The 21,017-nt window shown below is 40.5% G+C and overlaps 2 protein-coding genes across 3 annotated transcripts; one reads left to right on the top strand and one right to left on the bottom strand.

Moving 5' to 3' along the window:
- The first annotated feature begins 283 nt into the window (after positions 1–283).
- Positions 284–9,655, top strand: srpra (SRP receptor subunit alpha). Its single transcript, XM_083984750.1, has 15 exons — positions 284–367; positions 508–645; positions 972–1,055; positions 1,622–1,785; positions 2,115–2,275; positions 2,394–2,556; positions 2,742–2,895; positions 2,983–3,107; positions 3,682–3,794; positions 3,881–3,967; positions 4,456–4,628; positions 5,451–5,664; positions 6,642–6,805; positions 7,978–8,076; positions 8,171–9,655. Exons 2-15 carry the CDS (start codon positions 523–525, stop codon positions 8,297–8,299), a joined length of 1,953 nt encoding a protein of 650 aa, XP_083840876.1. The 5' UTR covers positions 284–367; positions 508–522; the 3' UTR covers positions 8,300–9,655.
- A 24-nt stretch (positions 9,656–9,679) lies between these two features.
- Positions 9,680–19,357, bottom strand: fam118b (family with sequence similarity 118 member B). 2 transcript variants are annotated; one of them, XM_083984751.1, is made up of 8 exons: positions 18,802–19,357; positions 17,848–17,937; positions 17,319–17,571; positions 12,962–13,189; positions 12,073–12,201; positions 11,654–11,951; positions 10,725–10,790; positions 9,680–10,426 (listed from the first exon to the last, which is right to left on the bottom strand). In XM_083984751.1, exons 2-8 carry the CDS (start codon positions 17,928–17,930, stop codon positions 10,413–10,415), a joined length of 1,071 nt encoding a protein of 356 aa, XP_083840877.1. In that variant the 5' UTR covers positions 17,931–17,937; positions 18,802–19,357; the 3' UTR covers positions 9,680–10,412. The 2 variants fall into 2 exon arrangements, with proteins under 2 accessions (XP_083840877.1, XP_083840878.1); XM_083984752.1 differs by lacking the exon at positions 18,802–19,357 and having other exon boundaries at positions 17,848–18,063.
- Positions 19,358–21,017: the final 1,660 nt, after the last annotated feature.

The following is a 21,017-nucleotide window of genomic DNA, read 5'->3' as shown; positions in this document are numbered from 1 at the left end:
TTTTACTTTAATGTGCATGACCGAAATAAACTGAACTAATAGCCTACTAACGTCTCTGCTACTACTGACATGTAGTGGAGTAGAGCAAAGCAGAATTTAATGGTGATTAGTTATTATTTACATTTACTTAGCTGGATTAAGGTACAAAAAATACTTTTAAATGTGATGTAGGCTAATCGAAATCAAATAACTGTCCACGCGAAATATCTCGTCATGCTTTTACTATCGAACCGCGCATGTGTGAAACTCAGAGGGGGGAGGGGGGGATTCTGCCGGAAGCAAACGTCACTTCCGGGCTGTGCATCTGACGTGTCTAAAACAGTTTTACGCTGGTGGGGGATTTTATCATCGTTTCAAGTATTACCTGGTAAGACTGAATTGTTTGAAAGGTGGGGGGGGTCGACACTTCAGAGATCAAAGAGGCACTTTGTTTTTCTCTGTGGCTGTGGTCTCACGTTTTCCCCCTCTTTCCCTCCCACGCCGTTTGTGTGTGTGTTTTTAATCCAGATACGTGGTGGCAAGATGCTAGACTTCTTCACCATCTTCAGCAAGGGGGGCATAGTGTTGTGGTGTTTCCAGGGAGCCGGGGTCTCTGAATCCTTCACCGGGCCTGTCAACGCCCTGATCCGCTCCGTGATCCTCCAGGTGAGACACGACGACCGGTCAAAACCCCCGTGACAGACGAGTCTGACTTCAGTTAAATGTCTCTGTCTGCTAGCGGCTGCTAACGCTAGCAAGTGTTAGCTTATTGCGTAACCTTTAGTTGACCAAACTCCAGACTTTTCTATAGCGAATATCCCTTTAAAACCAACCAAGTGTGACTTTTTAAAAGCTGATTCCTGTTGTAGTTTGGCTTCTTCTACAATGTCGAGTTGCCACGAGGAGCGAGCAGCAGCTGGCTGCGACATGTGTTTGTGTATGTTTGTGTGTGTAGCTCAGTTGACATGTCAACGTTGTGTTTACTGTTACAGGAGCGAAGTGGGAATAATTCATACACCCATGAGGCGCTGAGTCTTAAATACAAGCTCGACAATGAGTTCGAGCTGATTTTTGTGGTAAGTTTCTCAACAAAGCAAAAGGAAACATTAGAGGTTCCTCACTTTGGATTTCTCATCTTCATATAGCACAAATATCTTCATCCCTGATTAATTTCAAGCGCAGACTGACTGATATATCAAAACCAAATAGACCCAATAGTTTATTTTCCTAGCACAGTTATCGTTTGGTCATACTCCGGATGAATCTATACATGCTCGCTCACTCATACACAATCATTTTACACTTATAGTACATACTCATACTTTCATTTGGACTCATTTTGTTATAATAAGGCACTTGTATTGATTTTTTATTGTTGTTGAATTGTTTTTGAATTTATGTGTATTTTTCCGGGAGGTATTTTGTACAGTATAAGCTCATATAGGGTTTTTACCTCTCCCGCACACCTGTTTTTGTAATTGCCCTTGATTTGTATGGTGCAAATAAATACAACTAAACTGAACTAAATTAGTGAGAGGTGACCCTTTAAATCTGTGCCCATGATTTATGTTGTTGATTGACTTGATTGTTTGTTTATTTCTGTGTTTCTCACCACTCTTCTCCCCCCTCCGTCTCATTCCAGGTGGGTTTTCAAAAGATCCTGACGCTGACGTATGTGGACAAGTTCATAGATGATGTTCAGCTTCATTTTAGGGATCGTTATAAGAACGAGCTGGAGCAAAAGGGAGCTTTGAAGCTTCTTAACAACAACTTTGAATTCGAGGATGACTTCAAGTTGCTTCTTAGGTAAAGATGGCCACTTTCAGAGTGATTTCATATAATGAGGAATTTAAGCTGTAATATTATATGTCATATAATGAGGAATTTAAGCTGTTATATCATATGTCATATAATGAGGAATTTAAGCTGTTATTATATGTCAGCAATTAAGGATCAAAAGGTGTATCTCACCTCCGACTGAACCAGTCTTTGCTCGTAATACTGTTACTGTCTTGGTCCACATGAACGATTTTATTCAAAGGAGTTTGTTCAAACACAAAAGCGAAGCTGCTTTTTACTAACTAAAACCTGTCTTGTCCCGTTCATGCTGATCTATACGAAATGTTTACCACAAGAGAGGCGGAGGATAGCAGCAAAGCTCGGGTCGCCCCTTCCATGCGGTCCTTTAAGGAGTCTGAAAAATCCCAAAAAACTGTGAAGTCTATGATCGAGACGAAGGGCGGGGACAAAGGCAAAGAACCAGGTGGCAAGAAGAATAAAAATACCAAAAAGGAGGGTATGTGCAGTCGGTTGTGATTGCTCTGGAAAAAAAAAAAAAAAAAAATTTCCAAATGATAGTGTAACATAATTTCACTTTCAATCCTGACTTGATGTGTCAATCTAATCCTCTCCAGCTCCTGCAGCTGAGCCTGCCAAAGGTGATCAAGGCAAGGTCGCTTCATCTGGCCAGAAAACGGTTGAGAACGGTAACCAGAGCTTGACAACTGACGAGCTCTTGCAGAAGAACAGAGAGAAGCTGTTTCGCAAACTCATGGTGACAAATACTGAGAAACCTAAGTAAGAGAGAAGATCTTGATATATATATATATAAAATACACATCAATTCAATTTCTTTAATAATTCGTTTTATTTTCAGTGTTGCCCTTAAATTGGCACATTTTTTGGACCAGTCTAGTTTAGTGTAAAGCATATCTGACTGTTAATTTCCAGCTGCTTAATTCTGGTCACCTGTCATCTCGTAGGAAGTCTCCAAAGCCTCAGAAACCGAAGGAGAAACAAAGGCGCGTTTGGGACATGGGTGGTAGCAGCACCAAGGACCTGGACTACAGTAAAAACGGTGACGACTGTTCTCCAGCCAACGGTGGCGAAGACAACCTGGACGCACAAAATGATCCAGTAAGTACTGTGTACCCATTCCCCTTCACTGCAACCCTAAGATTTGTCTGTGTTAGTCAGGTGGTCAATGTCAGGGATGTGTTTCAGGGGATGCATTTGAGCCCCATGGGGGGAGACCTGCTGCCTGTGGACTGTGAGTCCAGTGACGACGACGAGGAGATTGAGGAGGAAGATGAGAGAGTGGTCGTCAATGAAACACGAAACAAGTCAAGGTAAGAAAGTGTCAACGGTGTTTATTAGGGGTGCACCGAATGGCATTTTTTTTGGCCAAAGCCGAATACCGAATAAAATCAAAACGCTTGGCCGAATAACCGAATAATACCGAATACCAAAAGTGGTTTTAAAGTTTTTCTTTTTTTTTTTGGGGGGGGGGGGCTTTTGGATAAATAAATAAAAAAAATTGACTAAATTTTCAAAGAAAGTAAATGTTTATTGACTATCCTGACAGTTTTTGAATATTCCAGTCGCCCCCCCCCCACCCCACCCCACCGCTCTTGTTGGTGGTGTTGTTTTTCCAGCAGTAGGAGTCACTTACTAATAAAGCTGGGGTTTAAGCTGCCGTTTCGATCGTCACGCGATTGTATTTATATATATATAATATTTATCAGACTTTTTTTTTTTTTTTTTTTCGCTCATTCCTCCGAATACCAAATGTTGCTTTTTTTGCAATATTCGGCCGAATATATTCGGTTACCGAATATTCGGTGCATCCCTAGTTATAGGAATTACTTCAAATGTAAGTTGACCCGTGAGCACGATAGCGAATGCACTCTCTGTTTTTTTTAGCACCAAAAAGGGCAGCAGTATATTTGGGATGCTGAAGGGCCTGGTGGGCTCCAAGAGCCTGTCCTATGACGACATGGAGTCAGTGCTGGAGAAGATGAAGGACCACCTCATCGGTACGATATCACTCACTTAGCCTTTACTCTTCAAGATGTCCGAGTGAATTGTCAAGCATTTATTCTTCCTCTTTGTCGTCTTACAGCCAAGAATGTAGCAGCCGACATTGCCTCCAAGCTCTGTGACTCTGTAGCCAAAAAACTGGAGGGCAAAGTCATGGGCACATTCACCAGTAAGTAACCTTTCACATGGATTTAATGTACCTATAGATTCTTATCCTCTTTGTTGAATATGTTTTTATTTAGTGTGGTGTTGCTCTCTGCTTTCTTTTGTCCGTCTGTGAGCTCAGCCTACATGATGGGAACAGTAATGTCATTATATAAGTGCCATTTCCTCAACTTTGTTTGGATGATTAGGGCCGTAAATTGAGTTTTCAGACGTGATTCAAAATGTGGTATAAGCACTTTGAAACATCGCACATTCATTAAAGGTAACAAGGAGTGTTTCAAGAACACGTGCGCACACTCAGCAAGCACTTTATTAAGACCATCGTCCTAATGTTGGTCAAGTCCTCACTTTACAGCCGGTCTTTTATGGCCTGGATTTCACAAGACGAGAAGATTTAAACTTTCCTTTGATATTCTGGTCCATGTTCACGTGATTGCGTCATATAATTCCTGCAGATTTGTCAGCTCACTCTGTGTGTGTGTGTTTTTGTAGCTGTGGCCTCAACAGTAAAGCAGGCCCTGCAGGAGTCACTGGTGCAGATCCTGCAGCCCAAGCGAAGGGTGGATATTCTGAGAGACGTCATGGAGGCGCAGACCCAGCGGCGGCCCTTTGTCATCACATTTTGTGGTGTCAACGGGGTTGGAAAATCCACCAACCTGGCCAAGGTGAGGTGATAAGATGGTTGTTGACAGTTTATGTTATAGAAGCTTGATAGTCGAACAGAGAAGTATTAAATATGTATTTATTAAAGAAATAAAGGGCATTTTTAACTGTTGTACAAACAGAGATATATCTGACCAGACCCCAGAGCATAAAGCCCTGACTGTCTCTGTGCTAGAACAGTTCAGTTTTAATTTATTTCAGTCTTGACATGGCACCTCATTTTACAATAGAAATTACAGCTCAACACAAATACAGCAGTTAGACTAGGTCTAGGAAAAAGTGACAAAATAAAACAAAAAATACGCAAATCAAAATAAACAATAAGTAAATAAAGAAAGTGTACAATAGACATTTAGACCGAAAAGGTGTAGGCTAAAGCAGACAGTGCATATACTATTTTCGATCTGAACATACAGCACTAGACCACAATCTTTGCAAAAGCGGAGTTTCCGTTTACCCATCTCACCCATCTCACTCAGACCACTGAAATGTTCCACCACTGTCAGTAGGGGAAAGGGTCCTCGCTGCGGTTTAAAAAAGACCTCAGTCACGCGTGTGACCTAGTTGGTAGAATCGGTGTTAACACAACAGATAAGTGGGCAACACAGACAATATTGATATGTGGGTATAAGTATTAAATATTATATTAACATTTCTGTGATATGATATGAAAGTATTGAAAAAAAGTCAAATATGTAGTCAATGATGTAACAGAACAAAACTGTATGTTATCACATTATATCAACATTGAGCTTCAGTGTTCACTTTTTAAATAGCGTTTATTGGAGTTCATTTTAACTGAACTTCTCCTTGCTTTGGTCCAGATCTCCTTCTGGCTGATAGAGAACGGTTTCACAGTGCTGATCGCAGCCTGTGACACGTTTCGTGCCGGGGCAGTGGAGCAGCTCCGCACTCATCAGCGCCGCCTGAACTCTCTGCATCCTCCAGAGCAGCACGGAGGACGGCCCGTAGTCCAGCTCTATGAGAAGGGCTACGGGAAGGATGCAGCTGGAATCGCAATGGAGGCCATTGCCTATGGTAAAGTACTTTCTTTTTTAGGTGACTATTAACTGATAGGTTCTGTTATCATTGTGAGCTCTCCTGGATACAGAAGCATATTGCATTCACTTGAAAAAAAAAAAAAAAAAAAAAACTCTAATTTAATTTAAACTAATTTATTTTTTGGTTTGTTTTTTTGAATTTTTTTTTTCTGTTTTTCAGACAAATTTTTTCCCTGTTGTTTTTTTTTTTTTTTTATAATTATTTTTCCGTTTTTCGTGGTAATTTTTTCCCTCCTGTTTTTCAAAGTAATTTTTTAACGAGATTTCAAAATCCTGTGAGAAGCTCCGCTGCGGTCAAGCCTCCACTTCATCACAGATCTATTAGATCTTAGACCCATGAGATACATCCATGGATATGCTCCACAAAAAATACAGTCGAGCTATCACCGGCATTGTAAATTTTCTAAGGAAAACCTCACTCCCCAGTAAGTTCAGATTAATATTGAAAAGAAACTACCCCTTATTACAGAACACCACCTCAGAGAGTGTCACTCAGAAAATATCGGCGCAGTCTGATGTAGCACCTTTATTTTGAAATCAGTCCTTGCGTTACTTGCAGGTGGGAGCTTCTCGCAGGATTTTGAAATCTCAAGCTACTGTAAGTCAGAAAAAATGACTCAGAAAAACAGGTGGGAAAAAATTACCACTAAAAATTATTCAGAAAAACAAACCAAATAATAATTTACTCAGGAAAAACAGAAATAATTTCCCCGAAAAACAAACCAAAAAATACTTTAAAAATAAATGTACTTTTTATTCAAGTGAATGCAAAACGCTTCCGTACCTGGAGAACTAACAACCGTTTTCTTGCATATTCCAACTTGTTTGTGCCTCAATTCTGCTGTGATGAGCGCTTCTCTCAGCTTTGTCCATATCGTAACCCATTTCCATTAATGATTAATATCACCTATGTGGAAAAGTCACATCTGTGTCCTCTGCGTTTCATCCCTCCAGCCCGCAACCAGGCCTTCGACGTGGTGCTGGTCGACACTGCTGGGCGTATGCAGGACAACGCCCCCCTAATGACAGCCCTGGCCAAACTTATCGCGGTCAACATGCCTGACCTCGTGCTGTTTGTCGGGGAGGCTCTGGTTGGAAACGAGGCAGTTGATCAGTTGGTAAGGCCGCACACAAAATCTAGACTTCTTGTTGAGACATAAAATACACTGACAGTAAATATGATTGACAGTTTACTTTTAAGGAATACAGGTGCATCTTAATAAATTAGAATATCATGGAAAAGTCCATTTCCAGTAGGTCAAGTCATATAGCCCCAACTTAAGTATAGTAGTAAGTGCATATAGATGGACATCATTTTCAAAAGGCCAACATTTCCATATTAAAAATGCTTTTTTAATTGGTCTTTTGTAATGTTCAAAGTCTTTGAGATCCTAAATTTTAGGTCTTCATTAAATGTAAGCCATAATCTTTACAATTAAAAGAAATTAAATAAGTAAAGACATGAAATGTTTCATTCTGTTTGTAATGGATCTATATAATGTGTTAGTTTCACTTTTTGAATTGAATTACTGGTATAAATAAACTTCACCATGATATTCCAATTTATTGAGATGCACCTGTTTGTCAGTATCACAGGTAACTTAAATTAATGTTAAAGGTCTAGAATGTGAAAATGTCAAGTTTACATCTCAAAGGAATTTTCAATCGAAAGCAACTGGACTTGGTTATTTGTCTGTCCTAGACAAATAACCAAGTCCAGTTGCTTTCGATTGAAAATTCCTTTAAAATGCATGGTTCTGTGGAAACCACATATAAAGAACAGTATGTGCCCTGATTGAACCTTAATAAAAAGAAATAAACTAAAAAAAAAAATTAAAAAAATTCCTTTGAGATACTATGACCTGGACAAATGAGAATATGCACAGGCTTATTGTCAAGTTTACAGATGACTCCTAAGGAAACATTTGTATCATTGCTTTGTTATCGGCCGCTGGAACGTGAAGCTGTCAGGGATTTATGGCTTTTAATGAACTTTACGTTTGGTTTACGCAGGCCTGAGGCTCCTGTGTTTACCAGCCATCAGTTAACAGTTATAAATCAGAGAACGATGTAAGATAATGCAGATTTGTCCAGCAGAGGTCAGTGTTGCCCCAGTGATCTGCTGTTCTGTTCATGCGATTCATCATGTTTGCACAGATGTGTGTGTGTGTGTGTGTGTGTGTGTGTTTTCCTCCATAGTGAGATGGAAAACTGGTGCTGCACATATTAACTCTCGCCCTAATCATGTTTCCGCCTGATGACTCATCTCATGTCTTTCCGTTGTCCTCAGGTGAAGTTCAATCAGGCCCTGGCAGACCACTCCATGTCCGACAAGCCTCGGCTCATCGATGGAATTGTTCTCACCAAGTTTGACACCATCGACGACAAGGTACTGTAATGTTTTATTATATTTTACATTTGTGTCTGGTTTAAATCATGTGATCTGTGTTCTGTGGTACATTTATGACGCTCCTCCTTCACAGGTCGGTGCTGCCATCTCCATGACGTACATCACGGGCCAGCCCATTGTGTTCGTGGGCACGGGGCAGACCTACAACGACCTGCGCAGCCTCAACGCCCGCGCCGTGGTCAGCGCCCTGATGAAGGCTTAAAAGTGGCTGCATGTTCTGCTGTTTATTCATCATCGCAAACGAAGCCAACTCTAACCTTTTGCCACACTGCCGTCGTGAGATGTTCCAGCCCTGCTAAGCCTGCATTTCTCATCCTCCTGTCCTGCCCCTCTCTACTTTGCATCAAATGAAGAACTCATGTCATGCACAGGACTTGATTTCTCCCAGCAAAAGGACAAGTGTGCACTTTGAAAGACGGATCATTTTTGCAACAAAGCCAGAGGAGCCTCCCTGTGTGCATCATGTCTAAAACTTTTGGGCCAAATTGAAAAGTACCTCAGATCAGCCAGAGTTCTGAAACAAATGACATTTTAGCTGACTAAATGATTCTAGGCTGTAAATGTCATCCGTTTACTGGTTTACACAGTAAATCCTTACAAAACAAACTCCCCCACCTGGCATTTTGTCAGTCAGTTTTCCCCCTCTTTATGTAAAGGAGGTCAGGTCGTGAAAGCTTGCTGGATGTGACATTTCAGCAGCTGCCTGTGCCTGAGGAAAGCTTAGTGACCATAGTGCCTACCTGTCTCCTGTCTTGTTTAGTTAACACGTTCACTACATGGGTGATTATCCATTAAGGTGTACCATGGCAGTTCAGGTCAGAAGTCACTCCTTCCAGTCGAGAGGAGGGGTCTGGATCTGTTTACAGTTCATCAAGTTTCAAGTCGGTAGATGTTGTACTGCCCTGTTAAAAATAGAAACCTAAATTGTTGAGTAGTAAATACCCAGCTCTGTCACTGCTGAGCCACTGTAAAACGGGGAAGTACGTCAACATCTTAAATTATAAACAATTGTGATTACACTAGTTTCAGTGGATTCTTCTATGAATTTTCCAGACAGAGCTCCTCACCTTCCTAACACATTAACACACAACTCATTATAAAATGGACTGATCCCTCGGTTTTTTAAGAATAAAAGAAAAATCCCTGTTTGAAAAGTGGCAAGATATTTTGTAAATTTATTTTTTAGTTCTTACAGTCGTCTGCAGATTTCAGACTCCACTTTATGTGTTGTCAGTTGAAGTTCTACAGGCCTTATTATTTATGTTTTCCACCATGATTTGTTCTTCATTTATAAGAGGAAATATAAGTCTTAAATATCTTTAGCCCCCTTTAATTTGTGATAGTGCAATATGAGAGAATCAGGAGTTATACAGAAGATCTGAGCTAATTTATGAGAATGTAAACATTTCTAAATAAATAAAGCTGCTATGTGCTACAACAGTCTGTAAAGTGGTACTTTTCTGTGATATCACGTAGAGGTACCTCATCTGTAACTCCTTTACAATAGATATGCAAACATAATGACAGGACAAATGGGATACCAAAAGCTTTATTTTGAAAATAGTACTTATAAATACTATGTCAGAAAACACATGCAAGTATTAAAAATACAAAAAAGGCTTACAAAGTACTTTTTTTTTTCAGCACAGGAGTGGCAAAGTGATTGCAACTGGCAGAGCCCCTCTGCTATGAAAACATAAGTCTCCTGAACTTGAAGTTGAGGACAGAATCATAATATTGATGTGATTGCAAAACCAAGTAACCATCCATGACTGAGAAGTATTTTCTGCCATTCCCCTGCCAGTAATGTGCAAATCAAGTTTTCCTGGTTTCAGGGTTGAGCGTGACAGATACAATCCTTACATATCACCAAGACTTTCTCCTTTCACTTAAGAACATGTGATGTGCGTTTTAGCTTGCACCTAGAGCTTCTCTTATAGGACAGGTAGGTGAAGGAGATGCAGCGTGCTTAACTGCATTCTTGATAGATGCATGTCCAAATCCAAGCAGCATATCACCGCATCATCTGCATACTTGCAAACTGGCATTTAGCATCCCAAATGTTGAGGTTTCAGCAACATTTCAATACAGTACAGTGGGAATCTGTGAGGTTGGGTATGGGCGTTGATGATTAACATCTGAATTCAACATCTGAAAATACTGACAGCTTTTAAGTCTCCATGACCCATAATGTTCCAGGATTCCTAAATCCACCGAATGAAATCACAATCGAGTACCGTACTACTCGAAATACACTGATTTCTTGACGGATCTGTGGAGGAAAATGACTGATACTGATCCCGACCATGTGCCTGTCAGGAATGATAGTCTGGGGCAAAAAGAGAAGGAATGGACTTGAGTGAGCAGTTGAATAACAAGGAGCATCAACTGAAACGTGGCCACAGACTGCCATGCATGCAATTCTGCAAAGTCAGTTGTATCTTTGAGTAAAGTAGGACCAGCAGGGCTTTTTTAGATACTGAAAATCAAGCACAGACTTGGATTTTCTATCTACCAGCATGCAGTAAGAAAACAGGAGTCTTGGAGCGGGCTTTACTGTGTTATTCTGGAAATGCCTCTTTCAAGTGGCCACTGTCTGAAGTCAAAGAGAAGCATTCAGTCCTAACCTTGAAGGAGGCTTTTCTGTGTGTTAAATCCATTCTGCTGCTCTTCATCGTCTTGTGAGGGAGACCCTGTAGATAGAGGTAAAAAAAAAAACATTTATAAAATACAGGAAACTCACATTCTGAATTCTTCAACTGAGTAGAAAATCCCATTTTAACTCTTTAAAGAGATGTTAAGAGAGAAAAACCATGTTGTGAAACCAAGATCATGGCATCGATTTAAATCCCATCTGCATCACAGTTAACCTTAGCCTCTGCATCCAGAGTAGTGTCACTACTTCAAATCTGGTTCATGACATGTATCTGCTTAAAAGAAAAAGTCCTGCTTCTTGTTGCTTCCTGTCTACAATGTCACATTAATTAATCAGAAATATTTTATTTACACCTTCCGTTAATTAAGATTCTGTAGTTTCAGGTTTAAAAAAAAAAGCCTGATGCCCTTCTACCACTACTCGTAGGTTGAACCCTATATTGTTTAATAATAATGCAGCAGAACCAGCTGAAGCAATCCTGCACTGAATATGCCAGCGTCAAAACCTTAAACATTTACATCTTGTGTAAGTCAATGCCCACCTACGACATAATCTATCTTTGGCAAGCTCCACAACCACAGATGACATGACACAGCTTTTTTTCCCACAAGCAGTATGGTGTTCCTTGTTATGCTGTTAACTGAATTGATTACAACACAAAAAAGCTGTTGAAGCCTCACAACATGTTGGAAACCAACCCCCCCTGTCTCCTAGAATTTTCATTTATATTAAATGATGTTGTTGTAGCAATGTTATCTGCCTATATTACATTACAAGGCTTTAATTAGAAAATGTAATGCTATTTATTCATGGCAGCAGGTGGATGGCATATTTGCTGTTAGTTGTATACAAATGTAATTTCTAGGAGACAGGCTTGCTAATCCTCTACTACACACTCACCCCAGCCGTTGGTAGACACATCACGGTTGCAGATCTCATTGGCCAGCCTCTCAAAGTACTCTGGCAGGTCGGCGTACTCGTCTCCATAGGAGATGACTTTGATGCCCTTGTCCAGCATGTTGTCACGCAGCTTCTTGAACTCGCCCACGTCCTCACGCCGCACCAGCATGAAGTGCTCCAGGTCCGACTTGTGTTTGACGGCCTCCAAGAACAGAGCCTGGAAGGTTGTGTCGTCCACTGTGCGCCCGCAGCCGAGGAATACGAACGATTTGGTCTCGTACAGCTTCTGGATCTCGCGCTGTTGAAAAAGCATTAATGCGACAGAGGGAATTTGGCACAGGCAGCCTTGTGAAAACCTGTAAATCAATCTAGTATCATAACATTTCATATTATTTGCAAATCTAACTTGTAGCACTCACCATGACCTCAGTGTTCCTCAGTACATTCTGGTAGCCAGCAGGGTGCAGTACGATACCACTGGGGTTGGTGTAAACACCGTGGATATGCAGAACACTTAACCTCCGCTTCTCCTGAGCCCACTCCAACACCTAGACACACACACACACTTTACAGTCCACTGCACTCAATCCTGTTCTAGCTGGGCAGGGAGTAAAATCACTGAGCAGCAGTGAGAGGATATTAGCCCTGATGGAGACAAGGCATAAATACCAGGACTGAGAGGCACGGCTGTGGGTCTCTAGGAAAAACTCTTATCAATTCTTGCAAATTTGTCTTCTATCTAACGATTCATCAAATTAACTGTGAATTAACTGGGACGTAAATGACGTGTCTGGATGACTTGTGATTTTGTGTAGTAACTAGTCAGAGGGGGAAACAAACCAGTGTTTACTTGGAAAACATGTGCTTCCTTTTCACCCCAGTCTTAAACCAAAAGCAAATATTGTTCAATCTATAAAATTCAACAGCAGCTGAGTAATGACTGAAACTTTAACCTTCCTCCACCTGTCAGGAGACAAAAGGCTCTTTCAGGTCAAAGCATTATCTTTGTTTCTCCATTACCGGCAACAAGGAACATTGCTAAAGAGGATGTCATACATGTAAATCAGACTGTGCGTCAGCGTGAGTCAAGTTTACCTGAATTCTCAGAAGCATGTTGAATGTGTTACATTGCAACTCAAGTTAGACATTTCTGTGGATTTTAAAACTCCTACAGTTTCAGCTTGGCAAAACAAATGCTACCTCATTTTGGTGCATGCTTTACTGACCTTTGCACTCATTTGAAGAAAAAAAAAAAGCTGACCAAGCTGATCAATCAATGTCATAACACAATCATGAGCACTGTTTTACCTTTTTCTCATCCGTCAGGTCCAAAGACTCCAGCTTGGTGCCCTGGTGAGCTGCATATATCTCCAACAGGTTGTCAAAGTTAGTGGTGAGTACGAGTGCACCGCTCTCCATTAACTGCAGCACTGAGCGCAGAAGATGTTTCCCTGCATGCTCCATCTTGCACTCCAAATCGTCAAACACCTCGTATAGACAGTCCTTGAAGAATGTGGATCGCACATTGCCTGTTCTCTGTAAAATAAAGTGAAAAAAAAAAGAAGCAATGCTGTGAATAATGTTTTTCGTAGAGGAACTCCACAGTTTTTGTTGTAGAAGGGCATGTAGCAAAAAGGATGGAAATGATCCAGATTCCACACTTTTCACTCAACTGCTTTGTCCAAAATGTCAAACTCACTGAAAGTGGAAATAAAACTGCAGGGGAATACCAAACAATTTTAAAGACTTTATAAATGGCATGATGATGGCATTTAAAAGGCCACATCTAGTGTGTCACATCTTCCTTGTAAGAATGGAAAGTAAAAAGCAGCGGACGACCAGCAGCACTGTGAAATAAGAGTAGTAAGAGAAAGTACTGTAAAACAAAAAATGAACAAAATAATGACACTGGAGCACTAAGCCTGTAAAAGTATGGCATCTAGTACACATGTCTGGTTGCTGTTAGCAAAATGTTTAACAGCTTAACAATCAAGACTTTTCTCAACAGAAAAACAAGTCTATTATCCATCCATTAGCTTGGGGGCTGGACACATCCTGGAAAGGTTGCCAGCCTGTGACAAGACTGAGCTGCCTGAGTCTAACCTGCATGTTTTTGGGCTGTGGAGGGGAGCTGGAGCACATGAACAAACCTACACATGCACGAGGAGAAACGTGCAGACGGGCCCCAGACAGCCAGCAGGCAGGTTTGAACCCAGAGCCTTCTTGCTTCTTGAGGCGACCGTGCTAACAACTGCACTACTGCGTCACCTACTCTGCTGTGGTTTATGAACTCTCAACATAAGAACAACCAAACTATAGTGAATAATATCGGCACTCTCCCACTAAAACCCCAACATGGTGTGTGAAGACTAAAGACTAAAATAACATGGCTTAAATAATGGTCATTATCACATCATTACTGTGCTGTGAGTATACTTTTCTAATGTGAAACCTCCCTGAAGTATTTGACAGCCTAAAATGCACTGTTTGAACATGAACATAATTAGGATAATTACTGCATTTACTTTTTGAGGAAGTGTTTTGTGTTAAAAAAAATAAAATAATAATCTTTACACCAATTAGCTACTGTCAAATTTGTGCAAATGTGATGTTCAGTACACTTTCTCACACCCACAACAAGCAGCCCTTTAATGGGATTGAAACCTCTTTGCGTAGAGTTTTACTTATCGCACCATGTGACCCGAGCAAGTGTCTTAAAATAAATGTGCACGTGTACGCCTAGCTTGGTTTAACAGTTAGTGTTTTTTATGTTTGTTTGTTTTTTCTGTGTGACCTACGAAATAACCGCTCCCATCAACACTGGAGTCATGTAACATAATTAAAACATGAAAGTGTTGTCCTTTAATTTTTGAAACGTAGATAATAAAAGTAGTAAAGTAAAAGTAGATAATTTAGCTTTTTATTTTGTCATCATTTTTAGGTAGCTCTCTGCTAGTCACTGTACTTGATAAGGAGATTAGACCTAAAATACAGCAGCCATGTTCTCCAGGCTTTAGACATAACAGAGGAGTTTATAAGCCTGGTTTTATTTAGTTTGCTTTGACATGGTTTCAACAAGTTCCTCTTTGCACACGCCTAAACAGGAATTCCTACCAGTGTCTTCAATAGCTTAAATTACGCCCAATAGAGACTTCAGGGAAGTGTTAAGTTTGTGCTAGTATTCAAAATATCTGCTCGAGGGACAACTATGTTCTCTACAAAACTGTCCACTGAAAACCCTCTGTATTTCCTCTCCACAGCTCTTCAAGTAGCAACTCTCATACCTAGCGGAGCCTGCTAAGAGATTACAGGTTGTGACTGCATGGTCTACAGCTCACTCTCACCTGGCAGAGGTTGTAAAAAAAAAAAAGGAGAAAAAAAAGAAAGGCAGGAAGAGTCGGGCAGCTAAGAATAGCAAAGGGTAGTGCAGTAGATGCAGTGACCAAGGTGATTCTAGCGCAGGGAAATGCAGAGATTACAGCTCTTAATGGGCTAAACAGTTGGAGTCTTTTCCACAGGAAGAAGCTCATTATCCCCATAGTGTCTACAGACCCATCCTGATCACTGTGTCCCTGGACCGTCTCAGGACTTATGTAATAACCACATGAAGTGCCAGTAAACAACTGTTTTCTAAAAACAATTATGCAAAACTAGTAGATTATTTTTTTTTACAAATCCTATTTATTTAGTTGAATACCAGTTCTGGATCGTCCAACTGTGGAATTTAGATTTAGGTGTAGCACTATTAACAAGACTGTTCACAAGTCTTGACTAGTAAATACCCAGAACAACACAAAACCTGATCTTGATCTGGATACAGATCACACAGTGATGGTTCATTTCTCACTGACAATCACCTAGGGAAAAACAATTTTGCAAACAGATTTAGTGTAGGCGTATACGCGTTACTGTAGTTGATATCAATCATTGAATCCCAAAAAGGCCGATGATCAAAATTTTCCCCCACTGACCCCTGGTAACATTTCTTGCTTGAATAAATAAACCAGTCAGGAAAGTTGCAATTAGCCTTGTTTCTGCCACGGTCAAAGGTGTGAGAGGATTTATGACAAAAACATTCTCTGAGTTTTAATGTAAGATTACCCTCATTACCTGACACAGTGTGCCAAGAGACCACCATAATCCAACTGATACACAATTTCATGCTAAGTAGGTTAAACTCTGACAGGCCCACTGTTAGTGGAATTAAGTAGAACTCAGGGCAGCTCTCTCACACCCTCAAGCGCCTCGGTTTTCTTAGTATTTTGGTTTAAAGGAAGGTCTTGTTAGATGGTTCATTGTGATAAACACGACAATGAAATTCCCAGTTCAGCGGAGCAAGGAAAACACAGTTCCTATGTGGGTTTTAAAGAGCTTCAACCCTGATTAGAGGCAGTCTATGAATAATAAGTGAATGCCATGTTGAATTTAACAAACACTATGATCGATGAATGGAGAAATTTCTTTTGTTTTAGCCAGGACAGTAAAAGTAATGTGCTAAACTGTAACAGTGGAAATATTTCTGCAGAGGATTGTGTGAATGGAATCGCTACATGCTCATGTCCTCTGCTTTAAGTCACAGTATGCTTGCTGTTGGGTGCTGCTTTAAATCTGCCTGAATGGAAAATCTGGGGTGGGGTGGGGTGGGAGGGGGCTGCTGGTTCACATTATTCCATGCTTGTTTTTTTTTCCTCAGCATGCTAGATCCTGCTGCGTGGTGTAGCAAACAGCAGTGGGCTTGGTGTCTGCACTCTGCACAACTGTGGATCGAAATTAACACGTTGGATAAAGCCATAAAAGTGCTGTTTGTTCCCTTTGTGACAACAGGCTGGAGGGCAGAAACAAAGCGCGGTTTATCAATGGCAAAGGTGCGATGAGACATGACTAACACAGGAGACAAACGGTATTAAGGCTCCCATCTGCCAGCCCTGCTCCAGAACAGACCTGTCCAATAGAAACACGACCTGGGTTATCTGGGAATCCAAGAATGAACACAATATGATCTAATCTGGTGTTGTGTTGTGTTATCATTTCTGCTTGGGAAACTCAGTTATCATTTGATGCAGAGGTTGTTACTTACACGAACCAAAAGGAACAAAGGGATTATCAGCTATATGTTTGTTTTTTTCGGCATAATGAACCCACTGCAATTCAGGTTTATTTATTTAACCTTTATTGAACCAGGTGAGTCATTAAGAACAAACTCTTATTTACAAAGATGGCCTGGTTTGTCTGGCAATGTGCTGTAAGCCTCAAATAAGGAAGGAGGGAGGGATGGGTAAAAATGTGGTTCAGCTGGATTGATTTCGTCGAGGTGTTTTTTTCGACTAGCTCTTTGGAGAGAGCACTGATGTTTTTTTTATGAACACCAATAAATGAACACACATTGCATGTGTGATAGAGTCTAGATCTGATCAACTGACTACGGTGTTTGTGTATTGGCAAAAAATTCTCAGAAGTCCCACAAACAAGGCTTCTTTCATTGACTATAGGTTTTTTTTAATGAGATAAGACTAAGATGTCTTATCTCAGTCCATGGAAGTTGAGACATAACGTCCCTGACTGAGGAGAGGACAGTGAGCTGGCAGTCTGTCTGCCATGTGTTTGTGCATGTGCAACAGCGTGGTGTAGAAAGGAGAGGCAAGGAAAACGGCTCAGGCAGTCTTACCGGGGAAAGTTTCTGAATGAGGTCATGGGCCACATGTACCAAATTCTTATCTTCCTGCATGTGCTTCTGGAAACGCCGACTTTCCTCCTCCTCGAGTAGGTCAAAGTCATTTGCCGCATCAAGCAAGGCCTGGATGAGGCCCTTCCAGGAGCGGAGTGCAGGGACCTGAGGGGCCACCGCCGAGCTCACCCCTGTGCCAATCACCAGAACCAGCTCGGGGGCTCGCTTGGTCTTCAGGCTGGGCAGCAGTTTCCTTTGGGGCAGGCAGAGATTGAGTGATGATGGTTCCAAAGAAGGTGCTTCCCAAATCCTTCCGACAGCATGAAGGTTAAACAGACCATTTTCAAGCACACGCGCATGCAGTGTGAAACTAAAACCTACCGTTACTAAGAACTTGTAAAAAAAATAATAATAATAAAATAAAAGAAGAAGGAAGAACTCAAGAGATAACAAAGATGTTGATCTGCCCTAGTAACAATGAGTCATGAGTAAGATGTGCAGCTGGTTCCTGAGCAGCACGTGAGCTTACCTGGGCTTTTTAGCATTTGAGTCTGCATCCTGAGAATCAGCTGCAGGTCGCTTCTCTGTTTTCACTGCTACAACGGAGGCCATTCAGCTCCTGAAACAGAAAGACGATCAACAATATGCTAGTACCTCTGAAAGGCTTGGCAAAAATCTACTTAGCAAATAAAAGGCAAAACAATAAAGAAATCCTTGATACTGTTACTATTAGTAAGTACTATTGACTGACTGTTATTCATCCACCCTTAACATGATGATCACACTGGTATCATATAAGTGAATCACAATTATATCATATTCCTGCAAAGTAAAGGGGTCAGACTAAATGTTGCTTCAACTTGTCTTGTTTAACTCAGCACTCAGGCATTTGCAAGCAGGAAATTGTTTATTATTTCCTTCCTGGAAACACACCTTGCTGACACACCGGTAACCCGATTAACCACAATAACAACAATAAAAAAAAACGCAAATCATCCAACCCTCAGCAAAACCTTGTTTGTGTAAAACAGCTGCTTTTCCCTTGATGGGTTTATCTAACTTTAATGTTAAGTCAATGCCCTGACGGCTCAACAGCAAGTCATGTGCTCCAAGCCAGCGTTTGTATTCAACCCAGAGCAAGTTTTAATAATAACATTTATTTCTAAGAAGACATCAAATGAGTTTTAATAGGTGAAATAAAACAAATGCCTACGATACAGTCTTTGCTAAGATCATGCAAAATCTGACTCATCGTCCACTGTCCTTTTTCCAGTTTATTGGAGAATAAATCCAGATTAACAAATCAAAATTTAAACAGCAGTACTGGAGGGAGATTATGTTAACCTGGTGTGTTTTAATAATAGCATTAATTTCTAAGAAGATATCCAACCAAAAGTATGCCTCTGAAATAATCAAAACCAATGCATCCATGCCAATGTTGACGTACAGAGCAACGTTGACTAGCATTACCACGCTACCTTACCTTGATGTAGGTAAAGTCCAGTGTTTGTTTCTGTTGAAGTAGAAATCCTTTTGATTGAAGTGAAGCGAAAGTCAATTTTTGTATTAAAGTCGGCTACGTTTAACAACTTGGAAACCGATTTGACTTCGGAGCTTACAGCTTTTTTCCCCCTGATGTTAACTAATGCTAACCTAGTGATAAGTTAACGTAAGTTAACGTCAACGTCGGTACTGTTACGTGACTTTATTACTAAAGACTAACGGCAACACCGAATGTTCGCCACGAATTAAACGTTTACCAACGACACCGGTTCAAGCTAACGTTAGTTTGTTTGTTGCTGTACGCTAAGTTAGCCGTCTCCGTGTGCTGTTAAAAGTCCGAAACTGCCTCTGTTTTACCCGTCATTCTGAGGGTAATGTTTGCGTTATAATAATGATAAATATATATCCACTGTTAACCAGTCTCCTGAGCTAAAATGCTATCGGTTAAATTGTCCCGTTTTACCGCTGCACAAACTAGAAACGTTCTCGGCGTTCTGTTAGTGTTCTAAACATCGGTGGTTTGTCTTTAACTTTAACTGTGTGGTTGAAGTCACCGCCTGTAGTGATGTGCGCCCGATCATATGATGCCTTCAAGTGCTCTACGAATAAACCAGTACCACATCAAAGTCGACTCATTCATCTGTTATATAAAAATAAAAATACGCAAGAAACAAAAACAGCGACCACCAATGATGGAAATTGAGTGATGTTTTATAATTGAGGTGTTATTTCACACGAGTTATTTTTATTCCCCATGTTAATTACAAATCTGCTTACAGTATTTGCTGAAGAGAGTCCTTTACGCATACGGTATTCAATAAAGTTTATTCATCCATTGCATTTGCATCACAAAGGGCATCGACGTTTTTATTGTATTTTCCAAACAGCAAAGCACTTGTTTGCAATTTCAAATCTAAAAAATTGAGATGTACAAGGAGCACATGAACGCAGCACAAACCAGAGGCTTTCTGACGCTGTGACGTCAACCAAGGTCAAGAGGCTAGGCAGCAGACAACAGTCTTCAGCATAGCGTCTTTGAATAAAACTCTTGACTACTACACCATAAAACTGTGGCATGTGTTAAATTATTACACAGGTTGCAGCCCTTTGTAGCATCATTCCAAAATCTATATCAATAGAAATCAAAACTCAATTTGTTGTCAAAACTCAATTTGCACAATTGCCTCGTTAAACAATATGATTTTTTTTTAAATCCAAAATACAGTTTCAGAAACTCCACCAGGGACCAGGTGCATATACTGTCCATAATCAAAAATAAACTATTTAAAAAAAAAAAGAATTTCATCGAAACCTGGAGGGATGATGACATCCATTGATTATCACAGCAGCAGATGTTTTCCCAAATAGACTGTTAAATGCTTCCCCCATAACTTAATCTAAACAGGAACACGTCAGCATATACAATTTCAGTGAAACTATTACTAACCTAGCATGCCATCTCCTGTTTAAAATGAGAACTGCATGTAGAAGTATTAAGGGCAAAGGTCACAAGCTCATAACATTTGTAATTTAAATTGTTCAGTGTCTTTCTTGCTGCTCTTGTGCCAGATATTTTTATGATAACAGATGTGAAGCTGTTATGTTCTTTTTGTATGAAACTCCACAGAGTTGAGGCTATGAAATCATTTTGAACCACTGTGCTGGTGGTACATTTGGCAGTCCATCCAACAACTGTCTGAAGCCAAATATTTACCCGCGCATTGCTGGCCCACTGGTGCAGGCGCAGGTGGCATGAGCACACGTTACAAGCTTTGCCCAGTTTTCAAAATGCAGGTCACACTGCATATCAGACATACCATAGAGCAGATGCCCAACTGTACGTCATTACCATCTAAAAGTGGTGCCACCACTTGCCAGAATTTAAGTTAAAGTAACAGGGAGTGGTAGAAAAATGAACTTCACTTGTGTGGGCTAACTGCAGAAGCCAGGCAATTAAAACCAAGCATTTTTGTCAGTTCAACTTAAAAGAATCAACCTTTGGATAGCTGTATTGCCACGAGCTGGTTCACATTAAACAATATATTTATGTAGTATGTAATTGTAACTGTAAGGTTGCCATCACCCAGTTTGCACAAAAAATATATAAATAAGTAAGTATATTTTAACATAGGCCTACAATACATTCTTTGCTAAGATCATTCAAAATCTGACTCATAGTCCACTTTCCTTTTTTTT

The sequence above is a fragment of the Trachurus trachurus genome (genome assembly GCF_905171665.1).
Source record: "Trachurus trachurus genome assembly, chromosome: 13".
Lineage (NCBI taxonomy): Eukaryota > Metazoa > Chordata > Actinopteri > Carangiformes > Carangidae > Trachurus > Trachurus trachurus.
The sequence above is the reverse complement of the archived record's forward strand: the minus strand, read 5'-3'. Positions and strand labels throughout refer to the sequence as shown.

What these genes read in the sequence shown, in the direction of transcription:
- fam118b (XM_083984751.1), bottom strand. Translation starts at nt 17,930, where the DNA reads ATGGCCTCCGTTGTAGCAGTGAAAACAGAGAAGCGACCTGCAGCTGAT. An exon ending in TCAAATGCTAAAAAGCCCAG is followed by an intron (nt 17,572 to 17,847) that starts GTAAGCTCACGT and finishes CCTGCCCCAAAG; the next exon opens with GAAACTGCTGCCCAGCCTGA. An exon ending in TGTGTCTACCAACGGCTGGG is followed by an intron (nt 10,791 to 11,653) that starts GTGAGTGTGTAG and finishes CTCTATCTACAG; the next exon opens with GGTCTCCCTCACAAGACGAT.
- srpra (XM_083984750.1), top strand. Translation starts at nt 523, where the DNA reads ATGCTAGACTTCTTCACCATCTTCAGCAAGGGGGGCATAGTGTTGTGG. An exon ending in TGGACGCACAAAATGATCCA is followed by an intron (nt 2,896 to 2,982) that starts GTAAGTACTGTG and finishes GATGTGTTTCAG; the next exon opens with GGGATGCATTTGAGCCCCAT. An exon ending in GAAACACGAAACAAGTCAAG is followed by an intron (nt 3,108 to 3,681) that starts GTAAGAAAGTGT and finishes TGTTTTTTTTAG; the next exon opens with CACCAAAAAGGGCAGCAGTA.